This window comes from Podarcis bocagei (assembly GCF_964188305.1).
Source record: "Podarcis bocagei genome assembly, chromosome: 6".
Classification (NCBI taxonomy): Eukaryota; Metazoa; Chordata; class Lepidosauria; order Squamata; family Lacertidae; genus Podarcis; species Podarcis bocagei.
The window spans coordinates 46,356,600-46,377,766 of record NC_138130.1 but is presented as its reverse complement, the minus strand read 5'-3'; the positions used below and the strand labels follow the sequence as shown (position 1 = coordinate 46,377,766).

The 21,167-nt window shown below is 39.8% G+C and overlaps 1 protein-coding gene across 10 annotated transcripts in view; it reads left to right on the top strand.

Moving 5' to 3' along the window:
- Window positions 1-21,167, top strand: part of DMD (dystrophin) — a 1,036,503-nt gene that overhangs the window by 656,706 nt on the left and 358,630 nt on the right. For all 10 annotated transcript variants that reach the window (XM_081197764.1, XM_081197771.1, XM_081197761.1 and 7 more), the window contains one exon: window positions 17,865-18,040. In XM_081197764.1, the coding sequence (XP_081053890.1) occupies window positions 17,865-18,040 (176 nt within the window). The remainder of the gene's footprint in view (window positions 1-17,864; window positions 18,041-21,167) is intronic.

Sequence of the window (21,167 nt, the reverse complement as noted above, 5' to 3'; positions counted from 1 at the left end):
TTTTGCAAAGTGAGCCCAGCAACAGGAATCATTCATTATTTATTCTTTGGAGGAGTTTTGAGGAGCAGAAGTCAAGAGTCACAAAGGACCCCGTATCAGTCAAAAACACATATTTGTGAAATCTTTATGGATTTAGAAGGCAGTTGCTTGGGCCAGAAAACCAATTATGGTTCTTGGTTCGCAGAGACTAGGGTTGATAAATAGCATTCCATAGAAGGCTAATTGCCTGCTGGTAAGTTCCTTATTAAGTAAGGCATACTCTTACAGAAAAATTGCTACTTAGGCAAAAGTCTGGAAGCCATTTTTTATTATTTTAGACATATCCTGTGTGATAAGGTATTATCCAGGTAAAGTCCTTCTCCATGTTGGATGACAATGTGTATAACTAATATTGTCCTTTGAGACTAGTTTGCATGCAGTTGGTGGCATTGCACTGTTCATTGGGCTGCTGAAGATAAGAATGAGTGATGATGCCCTATATTTTAATGGAAATTTTTGAGTACGTGCAGCAGTAGGGCGCAGTCTTCAGCAAAGAAAAACGAGCTGACTTGGAGGCAAGAGAGGTCATCAAGAAAGATAAAGAAATAGGACATCTACTCCAGGCTAGGCAAGGCTTTTTAAAGGATATTATGATAATGAACAAGAACCAATTTAATTTTTATAATGCCACTCTGTTTAACTTTAAAATACAAGGTCGAGGTACTGTGTTTTTTTATAATGATTAAAGATTGTAGAATGCTCTTTTTGTTTGAACCCTCATATGTTTCGGTTGTAAAGACTGAATGTGACAAGGAACTGGGTTGGAACCAGAAATTCCTCCTATGTACAATTAAAGAAGAAAATCTGGTGAACATTTTCATATTTATCTTGACATGAGGATTTATTTTCTTAAGAAGTCACCCTTTTGAAGTTAGTTTGATCCTGGAAGAGTAATATGTCTTATCTTTACATAAAATCTATAAAAACTACATCTATCATACAACTAGGTTCTGAAAATAGTTCCCTCTACAATAAAATTTCAGAGCTCCCTTCTTACAGAAACCTAATTTACACATTAGATGTAAGACTTATATCGCCCACAAGGTTTCTGAACTGTCAAGGTTATAAAAAGTATGATAGATTGTACCTTAAAAACAAAATTCTTACAGGAAGGCTTTATATTTAATGAGAAGAAATGTGTGGAATATTCTCTTTTTAAAGGCAAAAAAGTAGACTGAAAATGTTCTGTATGGAATCTGCAGAGAGGGAATAATGTGAATGGGCACATTTTTCAGGGGACAAAAAGCCGATGATTCTTCATTTCTTTGCATCTTTTTAAATAGTGGTGTTTCTCTAAAATGGTACCTAGATAAACCCAGTTTCTTCTTATGAATATTTACTGCATGTGCCTGTCCCTAAGCCAGGGGTCTGCAACCTTTAAGACAAAAAAGAGCCACTTGTACCCTTTTCCGAAGAAAAAAAAACTGGGAGCCGCAAAACCATTGCAACATTGAAAACAAATATAGACCTGCATGCGCGCTGCTGCCCTCCGATCTGACAGCGGGCGGGAAGGTGATGTCGGGACGGTGCGTGACTAACGCACGCACCACCCCCATGCGATGTCACAGCCAGTACAGCGTCCACCACAGTGGGGAGTGTCGGGGCGCATAATGCGCCTCCTCCCCTCGCTAGTATCCGCCCCCGAGCCTCGGCAAAGGTGTAAAAGAGCCACATGCGGCTCCAGAGCCACGGGTTGCAGACCCCTGCCCTAAGCCAATGCACACATTTGTTGAACCTTTCTTTCACCACCAGCAAGCAGTCTGCTTGCGAGGAAAGCAGCTGAAAACCCTAAGAATAAATATGTTTGCCCTTCAGAGCCAACCATTGGAGCTAAAATCCTGGCACACCTCCATCACTTGTATCTTCCTTTAATGGGAGCAATGGGGAATGGCAGAAGCCTCCATTGTAATGAAACAATTTGATGGCCTGCTTGATGTCTGGGATGCACACTGATAGCTCAGATCTCAAATTTGGGATCTGCACACTGATAGCTTCTTCCCCCCCCCCCCCCGGCTTCCTACCAAGATTTCACTTTAGATAAATGAGAGTGATGCATGCAGTGTCCCATGTACACATGGGTGTTCAGCTTCTCCTTTCTGGTGATAGCATCCTCACCTTTGAAGTTCAGACTCTTCAGGAGCAAAACCCCATGAATTGCACAGAGCTGCAATTCTCCTGATTCCTGATTCATCAAGCCCCCTCTCATGGTGCTGCCACCCTGTCATGTGGCAGGGCTATCCCTATTTCTGGGGTTCTAAGCCTTTGTACATTTACTTGAATGTAAGCCTTACTTAGTTGAACTTAACAAGCATATTTTTTTTGTTCTGCCCATTCAGTAATGGACTTTCTGATTCTTGAGATTCACCAGAGTTTGAACATGAACATGTTGCTTAAGTACTGGGACTAATTTGTTAGCTTTGTTGACCATGTATAAGCTGATCTACATTAATTTTAATTTAATTTGTTAGCTATCTTTTGACAGTGATTTATTTATATGCTGCTCCTTAGTCAAATGCCTACTTATTAGTCATTTTATTCTGTTGGTTTTATTTGTGCCCACCTGAGTGACTTTTTGTTTTCTTACCTGTCCATGTTCCCACCTACCATGTAGGTTACCCAGGGGGAAGAGTAGGAGGTGAGAAAACAAGCACTTTGCTCACGTCCTCAACCACCCAAATTCTTGTCTGCTTGCCCAGTTTGAAGCAAATTAGAGGTGAAGGGCAGAGCAGCTTGATCATCTGACCAGCAAAAAGGGAGGAATCGGGAAAGATTCCCTCCTGCCCACATGCCTGCCAAGCTTTATGCTGTAAACCGCCGTATATAAATTTAATGATAATAATAATCATACAATTAAAAAGCTGCCCACTGCCCAACAGCCATTGCTGCTCCTGCTTCTTCCCCACCCAGCCCACCCATAATGTCTACATTCAGTGAAGGGTTAGCATTTGAGCAAACTCATAAATTTGTGAATTTATTAAGGGTTGGAAATATTACCAGCTAACTTCCTCGAGAGACCAGCCCGGGGACAGCTGACTGGGGGTGGGCCATTGGAGTTAGCAACCTTGGCATCACCTAGCTCCACTCCCGAGTTTTGGAGGGTGGTGCCAAGCTTATGAATCTGAAGGGATGAGATGCTGCCAACTTGAAGTCCCTAGGGGCATGGTCTGATCACAGTTGAAGACCATTCATTTGTGCTGAAAAGTTGCTTGAATCTCTCTCAACTAAATAACTGTGACTTAGTATACAGACTGTGTTGTTTGCTGCACTAGCTACAGATGGAAAACGTGCTCGTTGCTCAGTATACCTTTTAAATATTGACACAGAAATATTATGAAATGTGCTTACTAAATATGATTCTTACCATGCTGTCCTTTTGGGATTCCAAGTGATCACAAAGAAACATTTCCCTTTAATGTGGCTTGACTGGACTTTGAGACGGATAATACATGAGGAGAAAATAGTGTATTTCTTCTACCTTTCTCTCCTGTCAACTTTGAGAGGATATGCACTGATGAGCATTCTTATTTGTATTTAACATTTTAAAATAAACTTTGAAAATGAGACGATATTGAATCTCACTCCTATCTACTTCCATTTTAATAGCCAGACTTAGTCTTGTTTTACTAATACAATTTTGGTTTCCCTTTAAAAGTAGTCTTAATGAATTAAGAATCTTTTTATCTCTAGTTTGCTGGTAATTGTTTCTGTCCTTATTAGACCCCTGGGTAGCTTCCTTGTCATCCAGGAGTCGAAGTTACTTCCATAAGGCATTAGCATATTAAACAGATTGGAAAGTGACAAGTTACGGTGTTCTTAATAAAGAAGTAATCAAGGTTTAGAGCATGTCAGCCATATAAAGTAATATACAGTACTTAAGAGGACCTGGAGGCGAGCTATCATAGAGCCAAATACCTTTTTATAGTGTCTCTAAATGATAAATGAAGCAAAATGATTAATATACAGATAACGTTTTTGTCCTGTTAAAATGCAACATTAAATTCATTTCACATTTTTCATTGCAGTGGGCATTTGATTATCTGTCTGGCTCTTTCATCAGTGATACTTTTTATTTCACTTATGTTTTTGTTTGCATTGGATTGACCTTTAAAACAAATAAATGCTTGCATGCAATAAGGGGTTAGTTCGTGCATTTAGCAAATTAAAGTTGCTGTCCTTTCCACTTTCACAAACTCCCATATTTTTTACACCATTTAGAAATGCTCTGAAGTCAATCCTTTTTAAAAAGTTACAGTCATGTTCTGAATGACCCCATCAGAATTTTGTCTTCAGGTTTGCCTTTCAAGATTTGGATGATGGATTGTCAAGAGCACTTAAACATAAGAAAGTGTCTCTTAGCAAGACTTACAAAATGCAGTATGTGTGTGTGTGTGTGTGTGTGTGTGTGTGTGTGTGCGCGCGCGCACGCGCATTCAATGGCATGGCTTTTTCTCATTTCTATTCAGGATTTAATTGAACTGTGGACTTTTATTTTAAAGCCATAACTTGTGTCAAATGCCTTGATGAGTCATAAAAAAACAAAAATGGAAACAGAACAAGAGTGTTTTAGATAGGAATTGTTATATTGGATTAGACCAGTCAATCATACTATAAGAATAAAATAACCTTTATGGGGTTTTAAGAAACTTTTGCCAAAATGTCACATAAATTATTTTCACATGAAATAAAACTAAATGGAAAGGTTATGATCTAAAGTACACATTAAGAAGCTACTGAGTTTTCCTTTTAAAAAGGCACAGGTCAAAGATATATTAAATAAAATTGGACTGGGGTCTATGGGAATCGGTTGTGAACCTGAAAGCCACCGGTTTAAAAATATTGCCTTTACCAAATGAAAGAACACTTGCCATTGAATGCTAGTGTGTCGCGGTTGTAGCCCAGCGCAGCCATGCCAGGGGCTATCACCCTACCCCACATGGCCACTGGAGGACGCCCTCCTCCTTTGCTGACCGGGAGGGATTCTGGGAGCCTGCCCTTTTGAATGAGCCAAGCATGGGCAGGTGAGTGGATGTGGCTCTGACAGCAGACTGGAGTGAAAAACTTTCGCCCCTGGTCTTCACTCTGGTCCTCTTGCTGCTTATTTAAGCAGGCCACAGCCATGCCCAGCAGTTCAATTGGAGCTGGATTCCCCACCCTTCCACCTTCTTCAACAATTTCTGGTCCTGCTTGATGGTAAGCAGGCAGGCCATGGCATGAGACCTTGCTATGGAATTAATCAGTCGTTGTATTTGGGGCCAGGAAGGCATTTTCCAGCAGACGAATTGGGCCTTACTGAAGATTTTGCCTACGTCACAGTAACTGTTGCAACTTGTTGGCAGATAAGGCATTGGGTTGGATCCTTAGCTTAGGTTGGTGGTTGGGGGTTGGAAGCCAACCTCCCTGCTACAAAGAATAAGTACCCTGGTTAATGGTGGTCCTGGTGGGATTATCAGGATTTTATGTATATTATAGCATGACCTTAATCTAGATTTGACCCAGCCAAAATAATCAACCAGCAGTCAAGCTGGTTGATTCAGGATACATACCCAATGCCTGCAGCAAAGCCTCCTTACATCTGTAAAATTGTGGATTATTTGAACCCAATATCCTTGTCCTGTGTCTTTATAGATCATCCTTGCATTGGAACCCACCAGTCATGGGCTCTCTGCAATTCAGTCTGCAACAAAGTCACATGATTAGTAGACGAGTATTGTCTAAACTTAGCACCACTCTCTTTTGTCTTCAAGTTGAGTACAATAATACTTTAATCTTGTAAAGATTGTTGTATGGCTAATTAAGGTTATATCTGTGAAGTAGGTTAATAATAATGATAATGATAATGATAATTTATTTATACCCCGCCCATCTGGTTGAGTTTCCCCAGCCACTCTGCGCGGCTCCCAATTGAGTGTTAAAAACAATACAGCATTAAATATTAAAAACTTCCCTGAACAGGGCTGCCTTCAGATGTCTTTTAAAAATAGAATAGCTGCTTATTTCCTTGACATCTGATGGGACGGCGTTCCACAGGGCGGGCGCCACTACCGAGAAGGTTGGACAATTCAAGTGCTATATAAATGCTAAGCATTATTATTATTTGTACGAATGCCGGTTTGGTTGCTCGAGAGCAAGCAGGCAAGACTACCCGTTGGTCTTCTCAAGGCTTTATTATCTGTCCAAAATGTTCACAATGCAGATCGACTCTTTTCCATGTCTTCTCAGTCGCTAGCAGAATCTGGGAGTGGGCGGTCCTTAAACTTTCCCCAGCAGAGCAGTTTTTTGACCTCCATCCATGCCTCCCCTCTCTGCGCATAAGCCTACTGCGCAGAGAGGGCATGGGCAAAGGGGGACCTGCCTCCCGCCCCCCGCTTTGCTCAGGTTCGGTGTTGCGGCTTTTCCTTGCATCTTCCGAGCCCTGCATCCCTTCCCCACTGGAGGCGTGCCTTTGCTCCTCCTCGGAGGACCAGCTGCTTCTCACGATCTTTGGCGGCTCCCTGAAACCCAACTGCCCTTCCACTTCCCGCCTCTGAGCTGATGGCAGTTCCCTGACATTATTAAATTAACTTGAGAGACATTGTCATATTAATGTGTATCCTTATCAGTGGCGTAGCGTGGGTTGTCAGCACCCGGGGCAAGGCAAGTAATTTGCGCCCCCTAACCCATGGATTTGCGCCCCCTAACCCCCAGATGTTGTGCCCGGTGCGGCCGGGGCCCCCTGCACCCCCCACGCTACGCCACTGATCCTTACTTAGGTATCTATGTGGAGTCCCAAATAATAATGCCCTGAACTGAAATGCTTTTAGGAATCAAATTTTATAAACGACGAATGACCCTTGAGGGGTTTTTTTAAGGCAAAACTGTTGGCAGCAGTCTTTCTGTAGTCAAATGCCTCCTTGCATGACTATGTAGCTACAATTTATAGTCCTACAATTGCCATAATCCTTGTCTTCTGTCCTTATCCTTTCCCTCTAAGAAAAAGGATATGTTTCCACAACATGTGGGTCCCACTCCTTTCAGTCTGCAAGTCATAGGCACACATCCCAGTCTTTGTACCATTGGTTTTTTTTCTTATCAGGGGACATATAATGATTGCTCTAGTGCAGTTCTAAGGAATGATATGGCCACCATGTTGAAGCCCATCTATGTTACCAGCCTACCCTGAGCAGCTGTGGCTTTCTCCAAACCATCACACACATTTATTTATTCATTTTGCTATATATGGTGTAATATGGATGGGGAGGGGGATGACTACCAGGTCTTGAAATGTGGAGGCAGCTGCCACAGAGAGTGATTTAAAACCCTTCCATGCATCAGCTGTGGCATGTCCACAGGTCCTTTGTTTCCATCTTTTATTAAATGTGATGATTTTGCAAAGTTCCTAAAAGCAAGAAAGATCCAGGGACATTTCTCATGCCTGTCAAAAGTAATTTTTAATATTATGGTGCATGACAAATACTTCATGCTCAGTGTGAAACTAATTTTTGGATTTAAAAAAAATCTATAAAGTTTCTACCCTGCTTTAAAAAGAAGAAAATGAATATGTTTGCAAATTGTGACGAGGCACAAATTCAAGAAAACAACACCTCTCTCTTCCTAGTTTGTATGTGTATTCACTTTTAATATTTCAATAATATATTAATGATACTTCAATATTCAGTCTTGGGTAGCTTCCAGTGTTCCTATGCCTGCCCTAATGAAGGTCTAAGTTTCATCCTAGACATAAACCAACTGCATGACTTAGGCAAACCAATCTGTTTCCTCCTACTCCATTAGTAATATGGATAACACTGGTCAACAACAAATTTGTTGTCTGTGTTTCTTCAGGTGATTTAGGACGAATCTGATGCGCTGAATCCAAAAATCACATTGGTTTTGCTCAATCAGGTCAAGTTTTTGAGCTATGGCCACATGTCTTTTTTTACGTTTTTGTTCACATGTACACTTGTGTGGACCATTTTAGAAGAAGTTGGTGGGGGTAAAATGCCTTGTCAAATAATTGTTTTGATTGGAAATGATTATTTTAATGACAAGAAGTATTCAGGTCCGATAGTTCTGGGTGATTATGTCGAAAAGGGATCAGTTTGAAGTCATAAAACCTCGAAATCTTCCATAAATTGGTGCAGCAAAGCATAAAGTTGGGGGATCAAAACTAAGTTAATGGGGCAGCCGCCCCACGAAGTATCCTGATCTTCAATCAGCATGTCGTCCTGTAGCTCATTGTGATGAAATTCCAGTGCCTATCTTCGGAGAACTTCCTGACATTAGTGACGAAGATGCCTCCAGTGTTGAAGGACATGAAGAAGAAGAAGTGGTTCTTGAAGATGATGCTCCACATCCATTTTCCCAAAAGGAGTTGAATGATCTAGTTCATGACCTCAGCTTGTCAAAGGACTCTGCCGAACTGTTGGCATCCAGATTGAAGGAAAAAAACCTCCTCTCTGACAGTGCTCGCATCAGCTTCTTCCGCAACAGGCATCAAGAGTACCTCCGTTTTTTCTCGGAAGAGAAGGACTTGGTGTACTGTGCAGATATTGCGCAGCTTCTGCTCAAGCTTGGAGTGCCACAGTACGAACCCAAAGATTGGAGACTGTTCATTGACAGCAGCAAGCGATCACTGAAATGTGTTCTTCTACACAACGGCAACCAGTTTGCCTCTATACCCCTGGCTCACTCGAGTACACTGAAGGAGAACTATGAAGCGGTGAAGTATGTGCTGGAGAAAATTGGTTATGATCAGCATAAGTGGTTTACTTGTGTTGACCTGAAGATGGTGAACTTTTTGTTGGGACAACAGTCTGGCTTCACCACGTACCCATGTTTTCTGTGCATGTGGGATAGTAGGGACCGTGCTCAGCATTACACGAAGAAGGACTGGCCTGTGCGGGAGGAATTGGTGCCTTGCAAAGAAAGGAACGTCATCAACGACCCTCGGGTGGACAGAGACAGAATACTCTTCCCACCGCTGCACATCAAGCTCGGCTTAATCAAGCAGTTCACCAAGGCTCTGGACAAGGATGGTGACTGCTTCATTTACTTGTGCCAGGCTTTTCTAGGATTGACCATGGAGAAGTTGAAAGCTGGCATCTTTGACGGTCCTCAGATCCGGCAGCTCATCAGAGATCCAGAGTTTGGAAACTCAATGAACGAAGTGGAACTGGAAGCGTGGAAGGCATTTGTTCTGGTAGTGAAAACTTTCTTGGCAACAATAAGGCCAGAAACTTTGCAGAACTTGACAACAACATGCTGACTGCTTTCAGAAACCTGGGCTGCAACATGAGCGTCAAGATGCACTACCTATTTTCACATATGGACTGGTTTCCTGAGAACCTGGGTTCAATGAGTGACGAGCAGGGGGAGAGATTCCATCAGGACATGAAAGAGATGGAGACCAGGTATCAGGGTCGCTGGGACACAGTCATGATGGCTGACTACTTTTGGACTCTGAAGAGAGACCTCCGTGCCACTGAGCATTCCAGGAGTTCCAAGAAACAGAAGTTCAAGCCCTGAAGTTTGAAAAATGGTGAAGCAACATGCAATTTACGTGTACTTACCTTTATCAATGCCCACCATTCAGTTTACAGAAAACCTGACCTGATGGAGAGAAACGGATGCCATTTCCTGATTCAGCAGTGCAAAAATACCCTAAATCAGTTGTAGAAATCTAGACAACATTCAAAAAGTAAAAGATTGTTGCCCAGTGTAATAAAACCGGCCTACATTACACATTTGTTTTAAGGATAATTGAGATAATGTAGGTGAAGCTCTCTGAGCACTGAGGAAAATGCTACATAGTTGGGGATGACAGTGGTGATATTGAATGCAACTAGAACAATTGTTTTGCCATTACTCTGCTTTGTGTGTGGGTTAGGGATGGAGCTGGTCCTTGCATTTCTGACTGGTTTACAGCCAATAAGGAATATGGAGTATATGTCAGACACCTGTGTATCAATAGTTGTTTTCCCTAAGGGGGGAAAAATGCTAATGTGTTTTTTCGCATTTAGTTTTTCTTTTCGATTTGTTTTTACTTGCTATAAATCACTGTAAAGCTTAGCTTAATATATTTATATTGAAACATTTTATTTTTTTAAAAAAATCCTCATAGAGAATTGTCCCTTCCCTGGTTTTAAGGACTCTCTAGAAATCATACCTTATATACGTTAATTACGGTAGTTACTTCCCTTAACTTTCTGTGTTACTGCTTTCTCTTCTTGCCCTTGGAATAATTTTCAAGAATAATTAGCTGGTATCAGAAATTAATGTAATAATTAGTAAGGCTTTGATGAACATATCAAAGGTTACACTGGCATCCAAACTGCTTTGCTGTATTAGAGTGTAGATCTCAAATATACTGCAACTTTGATCTTCTAGCCAGTACAGAGAAAGAGAGAATTATCCAAACAACTTAAGTGCATAGAGTTATGGCTTATCTGTGACTGCAGATTTTGAGAATCTCTACATGATCTATTCAGATTCATCATCATCATTTTATACCCCACCTTTTCCCTATCAGGAGCTCAAGGCGACTTACAGATAAAATAGGAACAGCTTTATGATCTCCATGCATATAATATATGCAATCAGGGTTTTTTTTTCCAAAAGAATGTTCTGCCAGCAAGTGAAACTGACAGACATTAAATGCTTGTTTTTATTATTTCATCATGTTGGTACAGGGATTTTCAATAAAAATAAATTACCTTTGAGCATGCTTGGCTGATACCATAAAAATATAAAAGATCAATTTGATTGATGGTAGAAATGCTTCTCATTATGCTTAACTGTAAAATATTGTAGCATTCAGAGACAACAGGAAATGAGATTCATGAAACTATTCAAAAATATATGCATGGGTTAACTATGTGATAAGAGAGAACTCATGAAAGAGGCTGTATTATTTTAACAGTCATCATGAATTTTGGTGACATCTACAAAGCAACAGAAGATGTTTCTACATTAATATTTTATGTCTAATCATGAAATATCTTCCCTTGTTTTGGACAGTATGCCAGAAAGATCTGCATATTTTGACATTGAAATACAATTTATTCATGGAAAAACCAAGTTCCACTACAGTATAATACATGTACCAAAAAATGACTTGTTGAAAATTAAAGCATTACTTGATTATGTAGTGGTTCTAATCTAATTTGCTAATCCAAGGGTGTTTTTTAAAAAAGAAAAGAAAAGAAAAGCCTCTATGAACCCGTGCTTATTGTGACAACCACCTCTGTGTTTCCCCAGATTTAGGGAATAATTTTAAGATCAGTTCCCAATGATTTGTAATTGGAAATGTTTTCCAGTTACTAAGTCCATTCATTTTTGTTGGCATCCGTTCATTAGTAACAATGAATGAATACTAGCTGCAAATAAAATTTCAGGCAAGTTTAGGAATTTGTTTGCTAAATACAAGTAAAATAACATGCTGATTTACTTTACCCTTTAGGATATCAGAATTCTAGAAAACCCACATCAGTGCAGATGACGCTTGGGGTCCCTTTCAACCCTACAATTCTATGATATCTATTTACTTTACTTACTTATTTCATTTATACTCTACCCCCCCCCCAAAGAGCTACAAAGTGGTGTAGATGGTTCTTCACTTCCTCATTTATTTCCCACAACAACCCTGTGAGGCAGGTGAGGCTGAGAAGCAGTGACTGGCCCCCAAGGTCACCCAGTGAGCTTCAAGGCCAAGTGTGAATTCGAACCTTGGTCTCCCAGGTCATAGTCTGACACTCTAGCCACTATACCACTCTGACTCTTAATTGTACACCTAACAGCCTGTCAATTACCATGTTTGACAATAGGGGCTTGCGTGGGCATGCTTTTGCTTTTACAACCAATTTATTAACATTAATGCCCATAAAAATGTGTATTCCTATTTCCCCCAAACGAATGTCAGAACATAAAATTTTGTTTCTGTATATTTTAAAATATCTTATTCATAATTCATGTGCACTAAACTAGACATAATCCAGAGCTGCATGGAGTTCTGAGGCTCACAAGAACATCAAAGTGCACAGAACTGCCCTCTTTTATGTTGTGAGGGAGAGGAATGTCATATCCATTGGGTATACCAAATATTACCCAACATACAGAATACAATGGGGATACCTGCATACTTGAACTGCCCGACTCCTTGTGAATTGAAGCCACTGTGACAATTCTGGAAGTCAACCAAGGAAGAGATATAATGGCTTAATATCAAACATCTAAACATTGCTAGGTTTTGTTCATACAACCTTTTGCTGTAGGTAAACAAATGGACTTAGGGAAATCTATTTCTATGTAGAGCTGTTACAATAATCTTAACTGTATATGATTTTTATTATTATTATTATTATTATTATTATTATTATTATTATTCAATGGCATATATATTTTATAAAAGCAGACATTATTTTTCATTACACGTTCACTTGTTTTACAATGACTATTAGAGATAGTTCTAAAGAACCTTATATAGCAGATAGGAGTAAGCCACCAGGCAGTTTGTATATGCTTTTATCAGCTGGTAATTCTTTGTACAAATGCAAAATGATGCATGCAACTGTCCTTTAAAAACTTGCTATGCTTCACTGAGAAATTATATATTTATATGAATCAGAATGCCATCTGTGGTTACAGTACATTAGTTAAAGTAAAATTACAAGGACTATCAATCCTGTTTCCAGTATAAACTGATCACCATCTGTGATCAGGAAGAATTCCCCTCCTTCTACTCCATCTATGCAATGTTATGCAATTAAATGCATTATGGAAGATTTATATCCCTATAAATCAACCAGTAATGTTTACTCTCAGTATCTATTAACATTACAGAGCCTTTTTTGTTTGTTTGTTTCCCACAGGGAAGTAAGTTGTCCCTATTAAAAGTTATCATTTTGATCACTTTTAGCCATTGTAAATGGTCGTAATTTAAAAATGTGTGTCTAACATTGTAGTTTCATAAGCTGCTACCCGGCCAGTGTCTATGTGCTGCCTGCACTTATGTTGCTTAACTGATGGTTTGGCACAGGGCATTATTTTAAATGTATGAAGTAGTGAGGAATTTCCTCATCAGCAATCATGAATTCTCCACGAGTGAGCTCAAGCTTTCCCTCTTATAAAATGCCCCTTTCAGCTCCCTCTGTTTTTTCTTCAATATGAGAACATCACTACATTATGTGATTATAACTCCCACTAATTTGTTGACATTGTTGTGGACAGTAATTGTGTAATTTCAGCAACCTATGTGATTAAATGTTTTACACTGCCTCACAACATGGGATCCAGTCACAAGGAAGTAGTTACACCACACTGAACATATACAGTTGTACCTTGGTGTCAGGGAACTGACATCAGAGCGAGAGGCAAAGGGGAGGCTCCCAGATTCTGCAGGCGAAGGACCCAGCACCAGGGGGAGAAGCAGCTCGGTAGAGGAGGAAGGAAATCAGCGCAACACCAGGGATAAAGGGGGGCAAATGGGGGAAGTGGAGGGAGAGCTCCGGGATTCTTCTCTGGACATCAGTGAGGAGAGCACAGGTCCTCCACTACCCACACCCTCCCTGCGCAGAAGACTCCCGCGCAGTGAGAGGAGGAGGTGACTGGGAGTCAGACAGCTTTTATGCTGGAAAAGGTTTAAGAAACGCCCACAGACAGATTCTGCTAGCGACTGAGGCAGCCACGCGGAGATGGGCTGTGCAGTCAGAACGGTTTAACCAAGGCAATAAAGCCTAGAAAGGCGGCAGTTTACGCACGAGTAACTCATACACATTACACTTGGTTTAGTTCTCGAACGTTTTGGCTCCCGAACGCCGCAAACCTGGAAGTGACTGTTCCAGTTTGCAAACTATTTTTGGAAGCCGAACATCCGACAGGGCTTCTGCAGCTTTCGATTGGCTGCAGGCGCTTCCTGCAGCCAGTTAGAAGCTGCGCTTTGGTTTCCAAACGTTTTGGAAGTCAAACGGACTTCTGAACATATTCTGTTCGACTTCCAAGGTACGACTGTACTGTAGTATACCGCGCACAGAGCTACAGTTTCCAGCACTCTTAATAACCTACAGTTCCCAGGATTCTTTTGGGGAGAAAATGTATGTTCATTCTGTATACAAACATAGTGTGTTAATTTAATATTGTTTAAATGCAATTTTGAGAATCACATGTGCACTACTTTTGGCAGTTTTACCACTCATGTCCTCCTTTTGAATTTGAAATGAAAATGGAAGAATAATAGAATGATAGAACTGTAGAGTTGGAAGGGGTCCAGAGGCCCGACCCTCAGCAGTGCAGGAAGCCTGCCCACGGCCATCTCTGGGTTAACTCAAATCACCAAGCTTCTGGTTAACAGCCAGATGCACTGACCCATTGTGCCATTATCACACTTTATCACACATTATCATGTGTCAAAATAAAACTTTCCCTTTCCCTTTCTCATCTGCGTAATTCATTCACCTTAAATCAACTGCTACATGCTCACATGGATTATTTGCAGATCAGAATTAAGGTTTACAAAAACATTAGCTCCTGCATGTGTAAGGTCTCTGAAACTTGCCTACGGACAGTCTACTTTTGTTTTTGAAATTTACATCTCAATTCCATCCTTACCACTGCAGTGTTGCTGTGTATTAGGCTGCTGTGTATAAGTTAGGCAATTTATACTGGCTTGATTTACTTGTCATAAGAAACTGCCCTGTGCTTGAAAGTGTTTTAGACTACAGTAAATTGTTTTATCATTATGAATTTATTTGTTACTGTAAAAGCATTAATTTTCACAGACTTGCTGCTGCTGCTGCTGATATTATATCATTTACATAGATGTTTAATTGTAACTGGACATTAAAGCAATGTCTGGATAAATCACCTAAATCCTGTAATCCGAATGTTCTGTTTAACTGAATGCATAATGTGCTTCTTCTTTTTCAAAACTCAATATAAAGCACTTCCTTAGAATACTAGTTTGGATTCCCCTTACAAATATTTATGTGAAAAGAAACCCACAAATATACCAGTGAACCGCAACATCTCACTGTGATAAAAAGTAATTTAAACATTTAAAGTTCAGCCTTTGTCAAACAAAGAAGAAAAAAGTAATGTTGATTAAATAGTTCGGGCAGGCATCCAATTTCACTATTCTTTTCTATAAAAAAAAAAGTACAGTCCCACTCATTTTTCAATTGCAAGCTCTAATTTGCTGCTGTCTTCTAATTCCTCAGACTATAGAGTTTGTGCCAAGAGTACTAAACCTGAAAAGGTGTAGTATAACATAGTTTAAAGCCCATAAACATGACTGTTGTTGCCATAAGATTCCATTTTGCTTTCTATGATTTTTAAAATTGACATGAAACCCCATATCTGGAGAATTGTGCTATGTGCCTTCATTATGTGCTGTGTGGATGACACTCAGCTCTATGTCCTTTGGGCATCCACAATTCTCAGGTAAAGTGCCTGGAAGGACGGTGTTGGTTCTACTCCAGGAACCAGATAAAGCAAATTATATAGCTCACAGTAGGAAACATCTGGCCTGCAGACCTAAATAGTCCTGCCATACTTCCTCATCTGGCAAGGCCATTTTGGCCAAGCAAAACCATACCCATTTACTCTACTCCTGACATCAGAAAGTACAGACATGGCGGGAGAAAAAGGGGTCTGAAGCACTTTTAAGCCCTGAAAATTAGGTTTCAAATGACATGCAGGACTCCCTGCAAAGCCTGATGTTCAGCTGATTGTAGGGTCTTCAAAGCATCACACGGAACTCTATGCATTCACCAGCAATAACTAATTGCCAGGGCTTTCAAAGAGCTGCACACAGTGTGCTTGCACCCCGTGGTTTTATTTAAGGTAAAAACATTATGACATCAAGTGAGTGTCCCTGCTCACCTGTCAAACCTGACCCAGGAGTGGGGGGGTGGGGGGAGATCCAGTTTATTGCCTTTGTTCTAGAGCCATTTCAGTCTGCATTCAGGGCTGGATTTAATACTGAGACAGCTTGGAGAGTCTGAAAGCTGACCTTTGAGAGGATAGAATCAGGGGAAGACATGCAACCCTATTGATTCCCCAACTTCATACAGTGGTGTGCATTGAAAGGGAAGAAAATAATAGTTGCAGTTTTAGTACTATTTTAATTGAGACTGTAATCACAGATTTAAGGGACTATGAATCTCCATTAACCGAGTTTATCATGTATGCTAACAATGTTATCTCTATGTTTAAAATAAATAGTTGTGTGTGTGTATAGGAGTCGCTTACTCATGATTTCCACCCTATCCTTTTCTGTACTGGAGACAGCGGCATTTAAAACCTTTGTTTCATATTGTTTTAATATAGTTGTCACTATTGCCACTACTTCACCATTCCTTATGCTTTAGTGAACTGGCTCTTTCAGAGGCAGCATTTTTTGACAGGATACACTGCTTTCTGAAGTGTCAATTCAGCAAGGCAAAGGACTAATGAACTAACATCAGCAAAGAGGGAACTGCAGTGAAGATATTTTTAAAACTGCAAACTCTTTTGAAGGCTTGAAGTAAGAAAGACATCAAGGCAATTGCAGGACTCTTGCCTCTTACTGTTATAAGCAAATAATAATAATAATAATAATAATAATAATAATAATAATAATAATAATAATAATAATAATAATAGAGAGACAGACAGACTACTTCCAGGCACAAGAGAGCTGTTGGCAAATATTGGAGGCTCCCATTTTTTAAAACTTTCAAAATGTAGTTATATGAAGCCTTTTGAAAGCTGCTGTAGCATACAAGCTAGGAGACTAAGCTACAAATCAGGAAGTTTCTTGTTTGAAACTTGTCTCTGCCGTGGGCTCATTGCATGGCCTCAGACAAGCCATTGTCTCTTGGCCTCAGTTCTCTGATCTGTCAGGGTAGTTGTAGAGGGATTCTAACCATGGTTTTTTTAGGGCTTCCAGTCATGAGGAGACTTCTAAGCAATCTCAGCCAAACATGCTTAGAATCCTCCATATCTTTGCATCCATAGCACAAAAGGACCTTGGGAGTAGGACTTGCATGTGTAGTTCAAGTGCCCTTTTCAGAGATTTGCAGTAATGCCTAAAGAGAGCTAAAAGTTTTGCTATTTCTTCTAAAGCTTGATTATCCATTTACTTTGTGATGTGCAATCAGAATTTATGCCCAAATCAGTTAATGTTGTGCAGCATTTAAATTTTAAGTTTTATTCACTCGTTAACAATATTTATCTTGAGTGTTCAATAGATTTTAAAAAAAATCTGAGGCAAGTTTACATAATTTGAAAACAAATTATACAATTCATAGTAATGCAATTCACACAGATACATTTAAAATAAATAACAACTAAAAGTGATTGTCCACTAATAACAATTAATAAACAAAATAAGGTCATAAAAAGGACCATGTACACCCCCATTAAATCCAAGTGTTTCAACAAAAATAAGCTGCTTTTATATTACCATACCATGAACCCTTTTTTATCTGGTCACCTTCTCTGTTTTTAAAATCAGTTTAATATTCTGCCACATGATGTTATTGTATTCGTCGTTTCACTTAGGCTTCATTAAGATATGGCATACTTGCACAGTTAATCCAGAATTAGCATCACACTTTACAAGTGCTTTAATCTCACAAACTGGCCCATACATAAGTGATCTCTTTTATACCCCAATTTTTCAGTCTAGATGTTCATTTTTCTAACATGCAGATGCTGCACACTGTATTCAGGCAAGCATCTTTTAAACATGATATTAGGTGCACACGACATTTATATAAGCAGGTTTTTCTCTACCATGCTTGCATTTGGCATAGCCCATTTTGATCTGGTCATTGTACTCCATTTTTATCAGATTATTTGGTTTCTTGCAGGACCTCCAGGATGGCATTGGGAGACAGCAAGCTGTTGTCAGAACACTGAACATCGCTGGGGAGGAAATTATTGAGCAGTCATCAATAGCCGATGCCAGTGTATTGAAGGGGAAACTGGGAAGCCTGAATTATCGGTGGAAGGAACTCTGCAAACAACTGGCAGAGAGAAAAAAGAGGTGAGCTAACATAGCAAGTAAATGTGATTTTTGATACTTCAAGCTCAGTTCTAATAATTGAAAAAATCATAACAAATTACAAATTGTTTTGTTAGAGTTTAAGGAATTTCCTTAGTAATTGTGTTATATAAATCTGTGAAATCCTTTTTTTAAAGAAGCTCGTGAACAATCAACATATCCATAGCTTCCCATTATATGTGTTTTTTGTTTATAATCATAAAACATTGCCACTACCGAATTATATTATTATTATTAGTGCTTTATTTTTGCATTTATTTATTTTGGAAAAAATTATAAATAAAGCAAGCATTGGATTTTGTTTCAGCTTTTTCTAAATATTTAGCAAAATCTGCAAGTGTACACTTAAAAATATAGGGTCAAAATGTGAAATTTTATTATTGTAAGGTTGGACTTCATTCCAACTGAAGTGTCTTAAGTTAAGCCACCACTAACTTGTCCCATTTATTTCAGTGGGACCTAACTGCAGTTTATCTAATGTAGACTGCAGTCCTATACCACTTTCTGTGAGCAGGCCCCACTGAACTCACTGGGATTTACTTCTGAGTAATCATGTATGGGATTGTGCTTTTAGTCTGAATTTAACCTGGATTTGATTGGAATACACCAGTCTGCATGTGACTAAAGCACATATGCGAACTAAACACAGTGGCTTTCTTCCAAGTAAACATGTTTAGGATTATAGAGTTTAATGAAACAAGCAAAACCTGTTCATGATACAAGGCTGCCCTGCTTTGCATGCTGAGTTGGCTGTGAGCACCAGTGAACTCAGTGGAATTTACTTTTGTGTAACTGGAAGTATACAGCTGGGTTAAAAGTATACAGTTGGGTTAAAAATAACTTACACCTAATTTATAAAACTGTATTATTACTATTACATGTGAGTGTGTGTCAAAACTATATTGATCATTGTTTCGTAGCAACCCTTTCAGGATGTTTCAAATGAAAATACAGAAAAGTGAGCAATTTCTCTGTAAAAAGCAACACTACCCTGTTTCAGTTAGATTGACAAAGCACAAAGAAGCAGCAGAATAAAATGATTTCAATATTTACTTGATATTACTACTTGATAGCACAAGGAGGTGGTCTGGAAATCTGGTTAGATATTTTGTCAGGAAATTACTGTGATTCATAAAGAATTTTGTTGTTCTGAAAGGTTGAAATATGATTGCTGCTAGCTTACAAGAGAAAATAAGGTGTCTATCAATAATTTTGCAGGTGTGGTTTCAAACCCCCCCCCCCCAAAGCAAGAGCTGTCGAAGGACAAAATACAGCATACTTTGTTCAGCTCTTTATTTTTACAATAGCAATGCCCCTTTTAATTTATAAGTTTGCCTGAGCTGCACAGATGTTCATGTGAACAGGAAAACATGGAAGGTTATTGATGAATTCAATTTCTCTTGAAATGTGTGAGATACTGAATGCGCCAGAGGTAAGCTGCAGCAGTAGGGTGCTAAATGGCTGTTTCTGCCACACCTTCACATAATTGATCCTAATGTTTCACATGCAGCAGTACTTGAAAGATTATTTCTCATATACCGTACTTTTCCGTGTATAAGACGAGGTGTTGGTGGTTTTTTTTACTGTAAAATAACTGTCAGGGGTCCTTTACCTTTACCTTTTTAATGTTCAAAAACGTGCCTTGTCTTATACATGGATAGTGAATGGGGTGGGCGAGTGATTGGCTGCAGGCACAAGCAGGAGCTTGTCATCAACGACTTGGGGGGGTGATTGTTGGCTGCTAGAAGGGCTTCTTTGGATTGGCTGCTGCTGCTCTAATTGGATTGGTGATTGGTTTCTGCAGCAACGACTGCTGTGGATTGGCTATTGCTGCCGCGATTGGCGGCTGCTGTTCTGGGAGTCTTTTCTCAGGCAGGTCTGTGATTTTGATGTGGGGAATGGTCTATTGGTGATTGGCTGTTACTGTGGGAAGTGGGCGGCTCAACAACTCTGGGCAGTCCTCCCCAAAAAGCTCAACAACCCTGAGCCATCTGCCTCCATTTTCTTAAATTTGAGTCCCCCAAAATAGGGGACGTCATACATGGGGGCATCTTATAGACGGAAAAGTACGGTACTTACAAACATTTAGACTTTCTTCAGATAAAGGGAGGGCACCTAAAAAGGTAACATATTTATTATACTAAACTAAGCATACAAATATTTATGTATTAGTTCTGCAGAATGGCATGGGAAACTTGGTTGTTTTTGCTGCAACAGGCGAACAGTGTGTTATTTTCAAAGATGTACACCAAGCATGAAGAACCTCTGGCCCACAGGCTAATTTAGCCTGCCAGGAGTCTGAATTTAGTCCATAAGCCATGCCTACCTGCTTCACACCTGACATCCTATGACTACAGCTGCAAAATGTATCCGGGATCCTTAAAGTACCCTTCCAGTTATTCATTGGCAAGCAAGGCTTGCAATTGGAACCTTTTCAATTTGGCACCAGATGCAAGCCCTGCTTAAATTGGCTCCACTCAGGAGTTCCCTAGCAGAGCTCCCAAGTGGAGCAAATCCCTGTGGATTAAATTTAATTTCAATGCTAAATGCAAGATCCGCTTTTAGTAGGAATTTGGCAGCCCCGGTTTAGATTTGATGTGTGGCTGCAAAGATCATTCCTTTGGAAAATAATGACCCTACCCACTTGTTGAAAGTGGTCCACTGAGGGTAGACCAGTTCTACAGACAGACAGACAGACAGACAGACAGACAGACAGACAGACAGACAACAGACAGATTAACTTTCCCCTTTCACAACCCAACGGTATAGCAATCAAGCATTATTAAAGGATGGTTGGATGCAATGGAGAGTAGAGAGCAAAGCTGGACTGTGGCAGAGTTTTCTGTTTGGATCTGGTTTGCTTTGTTTTTGTGGGAGGTATGGTTTCCAGGATTTAAAGGGAATGTGTGATAGAAAAAAGGAACACGAAAAGAAAAGGAGAAAAAAAAACATTTCATAAAATGCAGGGTGTTTCTATGTGACAGAACATTTCTCACTAAGTATGGTCACTCTCCCCACCCCCCAAATAACACTGCTATGCAGTGCAGGAGAGTCATTAGCCTCTGAAGAAAAGTGAGAATTTAACGTATTTCTAAATGTATTTAAATAA